The sequence below is a fragment of the Patella vulgata genome, chromosome 4, assembly GCF_932274485.2.
Source record: "Patella vulgata chromosome 4, xgPatVulg1.2, whole genome shotgun sequence".
NCBI lineage: Eukaryota > Metazoa > Mollusca > Gastropoda > Patellidae > Patella > Patella vulgata.
The window spans coordinates 61,203,651-61,216,509 of NC_065882.2; the positions used below are offsets into that span (position 1 = coordinate 61,203,651).

The 12,859-nt window shown below is 31.0% G+C and overlaps 1 protein-coding gene across 1 annotated transcript in view; it reads right to left on the bottom strand.

Annotated features, from left to right (window-relative positions):
- Positions 1 to 862: 862 nt before the first annotated feature.
- LOC126819185 (otoferlin) overlaps positions 863 to 12,859 on the bottom strand; it is a 164,766-nt gene continuing 152,769 nt past the window's right edge. Inside the window, exons 44-45 of the mRNA XM_056100365.1 lie at positions 5,519 to 5,619; positions 863 to 5,307 (exon numbers count right to left, since the gene is read on the bottom strand). Of these exons, the coding sequence (XP_055956340.1) occupies positions 5,127 to 5,307; positions 5,519 to 5,619 (282 nt within the window). The 3' untranslated portion in view covers positions 863 to 5,126. The remainder of the gene's footprint in view (positions 5,308 to 5,518; positions 5,620 to 12,859) is intronic.

A 12,859-nucleotide genomic window follows, 5' to 3' on the forward strand; every position in this document is an offset into this window, starting at 1 on the left:
ACGGTGGCCATTTTGTCTGTCAGTTTTGGGCCGATTTTCACGAAATTCGAACTCAACCGTCCTTAGGGTTTAACGGTGATATAATAATACGTTTTTTTAAATCGGATAAAAATTATGACCTCTATAGGGTCCACAAGCCAAAAAACGCGTTTTTGCGTACAATCAGGGGCCATAATTCAGGAAGTTACGGTCCGATATGTGCGAATATCGAAAGGAACCGAGATCTTTGGGTTATAAACTTACATTTCAAGTTTCAACAAAATCGGATAAAAATTGTGACCTCTATAGGGTCCACAACCTTGATATACCATATTTTTACGCTATTTGAGAACGAACGGCGGCCATTTTGTCTGTCAGTTTTGGGCCGATTTTCACGAAATTCGAACTCAACCGTCCTTAGGGTTTAACGGTGATATGATAATACGTTTTTTTAAATCGGATAAAAATTATGACCTCTATAGGGTCCACAAGCTAAAAAACGCGTTTTTGCGTACAATCAGGGGCCATAATTCAGGAAGTTACGGTCCGATATGTGCGAATATCGAAAGGAACCGAGATCTTTGGGTTATAAACTTACATTTCAAGTTTCAACAAAATCGGATAAAAATTGTGACCTCTACAGTGTTCACAAGCCAAAAACATGATTTTTCGTACAATCAAGGGCCATAATCCATGAAGTCATGGTCCGATAGATGCCAATATTGAAAGGAACCGAGATCTTAGGGTGATAAACCTATATTTCAAGTTTCATTGAAATCGGATAAAAATTGTGACCTGTAGACTGTTCACAACAATTGTGGACGGACGGACAGGGGCGACGACAATATACGTCCACATGAAAATGTGGGCGTATAAAAAGATGTTATATATACATATTTTATTATGCAGAAAGAGAAACTTTAACAATAAATTATTGGCACCAACAAAAAAAAAACAACAATAACATTGCAATAATAATCATAAAATCTGTACAATAAATGATGTGCTAAAACACAGTGAGCAATAAAGGTGTACAATCTTGGATGTTAGATCCACATCCAATAATATCGATCTAATTTAAATACAGATCTGTCTTAATGTCATTCAACCCGAATGGTACACTGATAATCTGTCTCGTGCTGCCATTCTGAATTTGGTTGCACTAGACCATCACAGTCACAATATCAACTGCTAGATGCATTATTGTCAGAAATGTACCATCTTTTATTTAAGTTAGATAGATACCTGTAACAATATCAACAAAAACAATTATATAACACTGGAATAGAATATATATACATTCTTTGTTCATTCACACATATATTTTTTTGTAATAGTCTATATATTACACTTGGAAATAACTTTGCTTTTCCTTAAAACGGACCTGTTCTTTATTAAATGACATTAAACATTTTCTTAAGACTAAAACTCATTGTTTTAATGTCGATAGACCATGGCCCAAACTTTAAAGTATTACTTAACATAAGATGTAAATTTAGTTCTGGAAATATTTCAAGTTTAACTGTTAGTAGGCTTACATTAATGTATAGGGATGATTTAAAAGCTACAATAAATATCAAGAAAGAAAGAACTAAAAACTACCAACGTATATACCAAAATTCAAGAATCCTTCCAATTTGCAGGCCAAAAAGAACACCTGTCTACAGTAAGCCAGGTTAATCTGATAAAATCTGACAAGAAACAGAATCATAGATACCAATCTCAGATCACACTTTAAATAACATCAACATATTTCACACCTTACCAACTATTAATCACCACTCATTCTCTCAATACAAACAATTCTATTACACAATTTACTTACAAAAGGCCAGAAATTATAGCATTTTAGTTTCCCAAGGGTTGAGACCAAATAGTTAAACATTTTAATTCTGATATCCAAGCAAATTGCCTTAATCTTTGGATCTAATACTCAAAATTTCTGACAGATGAATGTTCTAACAAATACTTTACTTTTGGACCTTAATACTTAAATCTATAATGTTAAAAAAAAAACAATTTCCACTATTCTGTAAAAACTTACAAAATAAGTTCTAATTAATTCATAATTTTAAACTGATCTTCACTATTTTTAATTTCATCAATATATGTAAATATGACAAATTTTAAAAAATGTAAATTTACTGTAATCTTATTAAAATCTTTATTCAATGAAAGCGCATAGAGAGAAATATGACTGCTGCTATCATATATTATTTTTCTAAAGGTCAGTAGAAACCAAAATCTTTGATCGAAAGAGAAAGGCTTTCTTCTATCTCATCACAGGAATCATTTAGCTTTTGAAATAGAAAATAAAGTTGTATCTAGAACTAACTAGGTTTGAACACAAGATATATCTCATCTTGGCATCTTCAAAGCAGGGACTCTAAAGATATTTATCACCTCAAAGATGATTTAGACAAATATTGTTTCATCTAATCTTCCTATAAAATCTCTATGAATTATTCCTGTGTATTTTCACAGAGGCAACTAGATAAATAATTTGTCTTTGTTATTTATTTGTGTTTTTCTTCCCTTTGTTTATTTTTGTTTTGTTGCCAAAGTTTGATATTCAATGAAAGACCAATTTGACGGATAATTTATTTATCTGTTTTAGTTGGACAGGAAGTATAGCATTCAACTAAAGATTTTGTAAAACGATTAGAGAGTTAAATGAAGCAGATTTATTTCCTTTAGACGGCTAGTGATCATATTTTAATAGGCTAGGAGTCATTTTTCTACATTTGTAACCTAAATAGCTTTTCTTTATATATAAACGTGTTCTTAAAAATATTCACTGTTCTGCAATGGATATCAAAGTGTGTACATGTATTAATCACACTGGTTTATATCCAATCAGAATATTTTTAATATATTAAACAATTATTATTACATAAAACAATCTTCAGATTTACTGCCATAAGACTATAGATTTTATTTTGAACTTTGTTATTATCCATCTGTTTTAACCAAAATTGATTCAGAAAATGTTATTAATAAACACATTAATACATGCAAGAATTTACATGAATAATGTTAAATGTGTTACATAGATTCTAGCAAGTTATTTTTTTATGAAGTAAATTGTAAGAAAAAATACTAATGTACTAGAGAGACAGAAATAGCTTGAATCCAGTCAATACAAACATACGTTCATTTCGACCAAGTCATTTCAGGAGAATATCTTTATTTTATTTCTATTTTTGTGTCAGCTTTAACACTTTCAGCCATGGAAGAAACTTTTTGTCAAAAATAAAGTTCTATAAACATGTTTAAAGTTTTTTTCTTTTTAAATTATCAATATTATTGCATGGTTTTGAAATTACATCTATTTGTCTTTCTGCAGTTGCCAGATAAAAATCCGTAGGTGGAAATATGTGGGTGGAAATATATAGATATCACATTTTTAATAAATATAATCTCAGGTTTCTGTGTGCACAGATGGAATACTATGGAAAATATTTGCCACAGGTCTCATGGCATTTTCCGTTTCTTTACCTTTGTGATTTTTATAAATCTTTTTTGTTTTATAAATAAACTACTCTATTATTGGCTTTTTTACTTTGTATCAAGTTACTGTCCTTTAACAAAAAAATTCAAACCTTTCAAATTATTCTTCCTAACATTTAGTACAATATGCTTGACTTCCAAGTTAAAATTTTTGATATATTCAATTTGACGCACAAAATCTTCTAATTTTTTCAAATCTTCTGGTTGGCAATATCAAAAATCTTAATATTCAATAGACATTCTTGTCAACATTGTCTTTCAGGGTACCATTACAATATGTACACACACATTTCATAAGTTACCAGTACTAGCACTATCATAAGCCAATATGCTGTCTAGTCTACTGCCCAGTATGTTCAATCAATTTAGAATGTATAAGCTTAGTTGGTCCAATTTTCATTTTATTGATGTAAAATTTGGTTTCAATCATTAATACATCATTGTAGACCTATAAATACCTATTACTAGTATAATGTGTAAAGTGTTTTGTAACTTATATGACAAAAACATCATATTGTGTGAAATAATAGAAAATGTGACCAATGACAAACACCAAACAATTACATTTAGTTTGAATGCATTTTTGTGGAATTTGAAAATATATCAAACGCTTCTATCACAGATACACTTTGCGAAAAAAAAGTTTTTTCTAAATCTAAAAATTCTACTGTGGTTTCTACAAAATCTATCTATTATACAATCATCTAAAAACTAAAAAAAAAAAATATTTAAAAGTTAAGTTCATGAAATATTATTCAATGTCAGACTGTTTTAAATAAACTAAGAGCTTCATTATCAAATGTTGACTTATGAGAACACAGAATCTGTGTGCCAGCTTTCAGAATATATCACTTCTCACAATAAGTCAGCAATCAAGAATAAAAGCGTTACCATAAGGATCTGAATCAGCTATGTTTTTATGCCTATTCATATGATTAGATTTACATCAGAAATAATCAGCCTATTTACATTGAAAGTATAATGTTAAGTACTTTGGAAATGATTCTACAAAAAGAATTGATTGAGCTCTGTACAAAACAAATTAAGATTATTCATTTAGATATATTGCTAATTTAATGTAATGCTAAATTTTTTATATATATAAACATAATTTGCACCAGCCCCAACTTAAACATTAAATTCTATAAAATCCATGTACTAATACAACCTTAATAAATAAATAAGTAAACATTCAATTGTTTTGAGCAAATGACTGGTTTAAGATAATTTTGAATATTGAAAATGAACATGCTAAAGATTAAATCATTAAAAATATTTATGTTAAAAATTATCTAATAATGGAATGTAGAAATTTATGACCAGAGCCATACATTAATTGTGTTGGTAAAAGAGATCCCAACAAAGGATCTTGTTGAAAATTGACTATTGTACTTTTGGACAAAAAATAACTGACAAAAATCTCTAGCTGAAAGATTTGTAGTCAGAACATCTTCAATCATAGTCAAAAGACTAATTGTCAAACCAACCTGATCTTTTGTCAAAAGACTAATTGTCAAACCAACTTGAACTTAACTGAAAAAAAATATATGGCACTGTATTTTTAAATTGAGTATGCTTGTCTAGTGAGTACATTAAGCTTGTTTACATATCCTATTTATTCTAATAGTCCATAGAATCTAGGCTCCAAACAGTTTTTTCACTGTATAGCCTGGCATTGAGTAAAAGAACAGTAGAATCACTGCTGTTAACAACAGAACTATCAATAATTTCAAAATCACCCATTTATAATTATGCCAGAGAATATATCGAATAGACTTCCATGGGTTCATGAACCACATAAACGATGAATCTGGTCGACTGAAATGCAAATAAGAAAAATATGAAAATATATAATGAAATTTATAATGGATTAACATAGACATACAGGACAAAATTGCATTTTCAAAAAAATAATTGAAAATCATATTAATAAATGTTGGCCTGATCTTTCCCAGATCTGAAAGGTCTATCAACCAATATTGATACTACCGGTAGACGAAAACTAACTTCATAAAAACTAAAATCTTACTTTGGTTTGTCCAGAGGATCTGGTTCATTGCGACCTTGACCAGCAGGGTGTTTCTCCGCTTCTTCAGCTGAAATTAATTGTAACTCTGCTTCCACTTTTCCCTAAAATTACATATAAATAATGATGAAGAATTTGGTGGAATTCACCTCTACGACATCATGGTTTAATGCAGCATTTTATTTGTTGCATTAAAAGAAAAACATATTTTATTTATTGCATTAAAAGGAAAACATATAATCCACAGGGCACCAGGTGGAAAGAATTTAAAAATATTAGTTCAGAATCACAGGATTTCAACCAATCAACAGGAATACCTATTTGCTGATTATTGTTTCACAAGCTCAATCATGTATCCTTATTATTTTCAAAATTTTAAGAGAGATTCTGCTAACTTTTGTTATTTGGTATTAAATCTAGAATATGAACTATTTTCATCTACCTATCATCCACAATTATATTTTTGTACTTTTCTCCTCTTCCATTTTCTCAAATTTCTGCCAAATTTCAAGATGCCGAGGATAAAAGTAAGAAAGACGTTTTATATCTCTGACAAGATGTTGGATTATTGTTTGTTTAAGAGGCACTGTTATTATCTAAGATTAACTCCCCGTCCAGAAACAATTCTACACTATTTATTTTCTTAACCAAAAACCAGCACCAAAGTTTATTTAGAAAAGCCCAGTTTGAACAAAGCTTGAATTATAGGATGGATCCCGCATGTTGTATGCTATCACGATTTTGACAAGTGCTAATTCAAAACACAGGCGTTGTCAAAAATACACACGTTAATAGTTGACCTTATAGATCATTTATAAATTGATTTAAATACACAAAAAGAATTATTTTCTACTAAAGTCACAAGTTGATTTCGACAACAGTATTGCATAACGGAAGAAAGGGGATTTTATCTATGTTTTCAATATACTAGACGTAGCATATCATTATTCAGAATACATGTATATTAGATATATATTCGTGACATTAGTATCAAAATTTAAAAAAAAAAGCTTGAATGTTAAACCCATTTCATTTCATTTAGTATCAAAGTACTTTCACTTTTTGTTACATTTTATCTAATCTGACAAATTTTACCTTACATAAAGTTTTGATTTATCTTTTGACTTCTTGTTGGGTAAACAAAAATATCTATATTAATGTTTTCAGAGTATCAAATCTTATCCTTTGTAAGAGATCTATTACTTACCTAATTAGTAAATTTGTTTCCAATGTAAAACAAACAAAAACTATCAACATTAATATATTGTGATATTTCAAAATAGTGTAAATTACACTTTATAAAAAGTAAAATCAAATAAACAAAACAAATCAAAGCAAAACAAATGAACATAACATTTTATTTAGGAAAGAAAAAATTACATTATATTCCATTTAATTTTTTAGATCTAAGAGAAAGAATTAACTGCAAATCCGAAAAAGTTGAAAATCAAAGCTTGTTAATAATCTTCTGATCTCTGTAAGACATTTCCTAGATAAAGGTTTGTTTTTCTTTCTCTATTTAATTTGTCTAGTTATTTCAGTGAGACTATCTTACATTCCAATCAGGTTTCGCTGCTTTCCACAGACTACATGAAAGTGAAATCTGTCAAACCTGACTAACATTTTCATAAAACAAACTCTTAAAGGACTAAATTAATTTTTTTTTCGTGGCTAATAACCACTCCCGATACCATCTTGATAATTAAAACTTGAAGTAATTGGTGCTTTGATTTATACTTTTGTTTATTTGTAGAGAACTTTAAGTTGTTTTTTTCTTCTTGATCAGTTAACATGGAATGGAATAGGTGAGGAATTACATGTCATCATTTGAGATCATATCTTAAACAATATCTACTAGGAATCAATCATAATTGTCATAAGTGATCAGTATCAATAAAAGAAGATGTGAAATAATCCAAATTTTCTCCATGATTTATCAGTTCACATTTCATGCATGTCAAAGCCTAGATAATCACAATATTTTCTAATCTGAACCAAATAGATTCTAATCAAAATTTGTATTCACACCGTCAAATGACAGGAAAAAATTTCTGGGAAATGGATTAGTCTCCATCACCAGGATCATGACTGTATGTCCACTGCCGTCTCCAGGTGTGGCCTGGATACTTTCAATACAAAAAGCATCTATGACCAGGCAGATTATTTCTACAACTTGTGAATAAGAAATAATGGGAACATCATGAAATCCAGAATCAGTTATATTCCTTTAAATCAGATAAATAGGTCATTGCAATAAGATGGACAATGTCCGAGAAATGGAGGGTGAGTTTTCAAGGCACAAAAATTTGTATAGTTGGGTTAGCCCTACTGAAATAGCATCCTGTGTGGAAATTTCGCAGAAAACAGAAAAATCTCAGTTTATGCAATGTATATTGTTAGAATGGATAACAGATGCTGTTGATGGTGCTGTTCAACAACCTGTAACGTGAATGGAGTAAAAATGAGTTCACAATGAGATTTTACCTAGAACATTCATAAGAAATCGTGGACAGACACCAGTTTGACATGCAAGGCATTCACATTAAATTTGATCATATAAACCCTCTGGGGGTTTTATGCAAGGAGAACTGCACCACATTTAACCACCAAGCAGAACCCAGAAGACAAAATCAGAGAAAAGATATATCAAATAAACCACACTATTGCTTGAAAAAGACTTAAGAAGGCTAGCCGAAATTTCGGCCTGTAATAAACATCAATAGTTTTTCATAGAATTGTGTCCTGTGTATATTAGATGTCCTTTAGGGGAGCCACAGTGGCTAAGTGGGTAAGACACTGGCTCGCTAGCCTGGAGATTGTGGGTTCGCTTCCGGTGTTGGCCGAGAAAGTTCATCAGGATTTTCCGGCAACGTTTCCCCTTGTCAGGATGGAGTGGTGCGGGATGGAGGGCTTCTGACAAGGACAGCTGTCTAGTTGTTCGAATGGGATTGGCGTGCATGTAAAAGATCCCTTCGCAGTTGGAAATTGATATGAGTAGGCCTTAGCGCCGCTGTCTGGGCAAAATTTCCCTCTAGCACAATGTATGGCGTATGCCCGTCTTCATTATCCCAGTCGGAGCAGAACAGTAGGACGTTAAACCCCATTTCATTTCAATTCATTTCATTTCAGATGTCCTTCAGCACTCATTTTTTTTGCACTTTCAAATGTGGATTCTAATCAAGATTGAAACAAAATACTGGATTTAATTAGTTTCTACCGTATTCTTGCTTTTTAATATGTAACTAAATATCTTTAATATGAATATTTTTATTAGGATAATATTAAAACTTTAATTGCCAATATTAATACGAAAAGTCAATAGAATTTGTAAAGCTTTTATAGGCTATCAATATAAACATAGAACATATTGTAAGTTTTACCATTTGCTGTGCCAGTTTTATTTCATTCTGATGATTATATACAATATGTAACCATGGTGACATAACACAGAAAAATAATTCACAAATAATTATCAATAACCAGTTTCAATCCTTGATGAGTATTATTATAACTAGGGGTAACATCATTTCCTTTTCATCAAGACTAGCTAACTTGTAAATTGAAATATGACATCGAGGAACGAATTAGTTCAGCTCTCCATAATTTTCTCCGCAATTCAGACTTCCTCAATTGAAAGAAGTTACAATTATCGTGGACATGAGTTCATATTTCAATATTAACTAGCGTACGCATTCATTTCCTGCTAGCAAGAAATTCTATGTTTAGTTGGCCCTATAGATGTTGTTGTGGTCATATTACAGTACATTAGCCTGAGAGGTCTTAACCAAGTCTATATATTAAATAGATCAGGTTATAGGAGTCTTACAGATACAATTCATAAAGACCGAGAAAATGGAGACTGAAACTACCAGGTACATTATCATTTACTAAAAACAAATGTCTGAAGTCCGAGACAGGACACTGGAGTATCTTGATATCACCATTCCTGTTCAGGGCGAGATTGGTCAATCAACCTTTTTTTTATTGAGAATTATAAATTCTAAAAGTCCAACCTAATAATTATATAAGTGAACTTAACATAAATTCAAATATAAAAACCTAGTGTATCGGCATCCGTAGTTAGTCATCATTGAGAAAGTCATCATTGAGAATTGTAATTATGTCAGTCAATTTAAAAAAAAATGTAAGAATAAAACCAAAGGATATGTTCATAATAGACCAAACTTGGATCCTATGTAGAATTTTTTTGCGTAAATTCATCAATGGTGATTTAAGATTGACAGGCAATTGTACTTTTAATGATTTTTTCCTATCAAGGGTTTGATTTGTCGTGACCCCCAACTTAATATGCCTAGAGTAGTAATAAACAACCATCTAACAATTTGTCAAAGCCCAGAATTTTCAGGGAAATAACATTAATAGTACAGAAGATACCAGCATAGAAAATATGAAATCAAAATTCCAATCTCAGTGTATGATTTTGAAAATGAGCTTTCTGTCAAACTGATTATTTTTACTAATTAAAATCAAAAATCCATAGGACATTGAGCTAGAAATATTTGAAATGATTAATATATCCACGTTGACAGAAACCAGATCATCGGCCATTAGTCTAATGAACTTATCAAATAACAGTCTGTAAGATATCCATTTAAACAAAGGCACATAATACAAGCTTAACATCCATTGCTGTATTAAAAGTCAATTTTAATGAATAGTTGACACTGATTGTTAAAAATGTGAACTAAATATTCAGTCACTTCATAATGAATATAAACAAAGAAGATAAAATATAATAGTTATAAATGAACCTTTATTGGACTAACATCACATAATTTTAAGTACCATTCATAGTTATTCTCATACACAATTGCATTTGTGTAATAAAATATATAACATATATCATGAATCACCTTTCAGTACATAGGTTCTATAAATGCAATATTAATTGATGAAGATTTGGAGAAAATTGGAAAAAATTCCTCTTCAGCGCATAGCAGCCTTCTTTAAACCACATAACTACATTCACCCAAGAGACATAACTATCAAATTTGATTAAAATCATTAACAATTCAGGTATAAATGTCATGATTTTGATGCAGAGGAAACAGAAAGTAAATATACATGTAACAGTAAAATATCCTACAAAAATAATATCTCTACATATAGGTTCCTTTGATTTTGAAAAGACCCCCCCCCCCCCCACACACACACACATTTTTATAACTTTTAGCAGATACAGATAATTGTGAAATGTTGGGGTCTTTGGGGTTATAAAGACAAACATCATCAGACTATAAACAAAAATTTTTATAGGCCAAGAAATGGGATGGAGTCCACATTGAAGTCAATGATAAGGGAATTACCAGTCTGAATCCTTATAAGAATTCAAAGAGTTACTTCCCTTAGAAAAGTTCTAAAATTGACGTCTGCTGGCCTACTTGACATCTGTATGTACAGTTTGTTCATGTGACATTTGCCTATTTAACTTTGTCTTGATATGCTGTTTTTTTTTGTGTTTTTTTTTTTTTTTTGGGGGGGGGAGTTTAACCATAAAAAAAGAGAAGAAACTTAATAATAGTAGAAGGTTATGTGACCAGCAAGTAGGCTAGGTGCCAAAGGTAGGTGCTGTTTTCTGTTTGTGTTCTGAATATTGGTTTAATACATTGGTGGTTGTCTTGCCTAAATTATCAATTTACAAGGAGGCCTGTGTCTACAGGTTTGCCTCCAATATATAACTCTCACCTACAGCAGGATTAAGGTCACATTGGGCCCTTGGCTGAAATTGAAACAGGGGTCATGACTACTAGTGTAAGTAACAACAAATTCTATTGAACTGAATTGTAATGTTACTTCATGAACTTTTCTCATCAGTCAAGTCAGTGAAGATCAGAACAAAAACAACACTAAATTGGTATTTGCTATGTAAAACAGTATACAAAAATTATTTAAATACCAGAAATTTCATTGACTAAAAGTAAAACAAAAGTCACAATTCAGAAGTAGAATTTATTGGTCTCTTATATATGACTATATAAAGAAGTGACTATCTTTCAATCAAATAACTCAAAGTATAAGAATCACTATTGTCATTAATACATCAAAACCAACCACATCGAGTCTTTTGCTTGAGAGTAAAAACATACCAGTTATATTATGGTCATCTACAAACTTATATAGATCTCAACATTTCTCAATTACAACTTGAAAATTCTGATTCTTAAATTGGTAGGCTACCCAAATGATGTTTGTTTACAAATTACAGTCAGTGCCATTATAGAGAGACGGACAATATGTATTATTTAAGAATATTGCAAATACTGTATTTCTATCATTGTACTAAATTTTCCCAATGGAGAGAGAAACCCTATAGAGCCAACCAGTTTTACCGATAGGGGACTAACAAATACCAGTACTAAAAGCCCAACACCATTTGATATAAAAAAAAATATCCCTCAACCATTGTTTAATTATTCACCTTAAGTTGCATTTTCTGTAAAATTGTATGGAATCTTAATTATTATATTATCAGTTAATTACAATAATATAATACATAGAACTGTATACAGTGTTTCATTCTATGAAGATGACTTACACCCAAAGTACAAATACATCACTATACATTTCAATGTTGCATCATACATGTTATTCTTTTCCAAATGTATGCTATTCAACAAATATACCGCTCCCAGGAAAAAATTAAAATTAATAAATATGGTTGTATATATATATATATACCAGGGAGACCCAACGCCTCGTCTCGGCCAGTAAGGGGCTGGCTTGCTAACCTGGAGATCCTGGGTTTCATTCAAGTATTGGCCAAGAAAGTTCCTTGGGAATTTCCGATCATCGTTTTCCCCCTTTTCAATTGTACAGGAAGGACAAGTCCATGTCTAGTCGATCAAATTGGACGAATAACCAATGTCCCATGCTCATGTTGGTGTGCACATAACGTAAAGAACCGTTGATGGTTGGAATTTGAAGTAAGAGTTGGCCATGGCACCGCTCCTGGGTGCAGAAGAGTAGGATGTTGAACCCCATTTCATTTCGCTTATACCTCTGCTAAATGTATGTATATTAAAGAGGCATAATAACATTTAAGAAGGAATAAATGTAATTAGTTTTATATAATATCTTAGACTCATCTTATTATCTGAAATAAAGTACTTTGCACTGGCTTACAAAGAATTATTGAAAAGCAAATAGTGACTATTAACGGTACACATATACTTAATCTTTAAAACATATCTAGCGATGGATTGGCAGATTTGTCTCAATTTTGCATACTATCTATGTGCTAGAATGCTTCTTCAATTTTTGAAACCAGTACTGATCATCAGTTTAAAATTATATTCCCATTTTTGAATCTGTAAAACACGATTT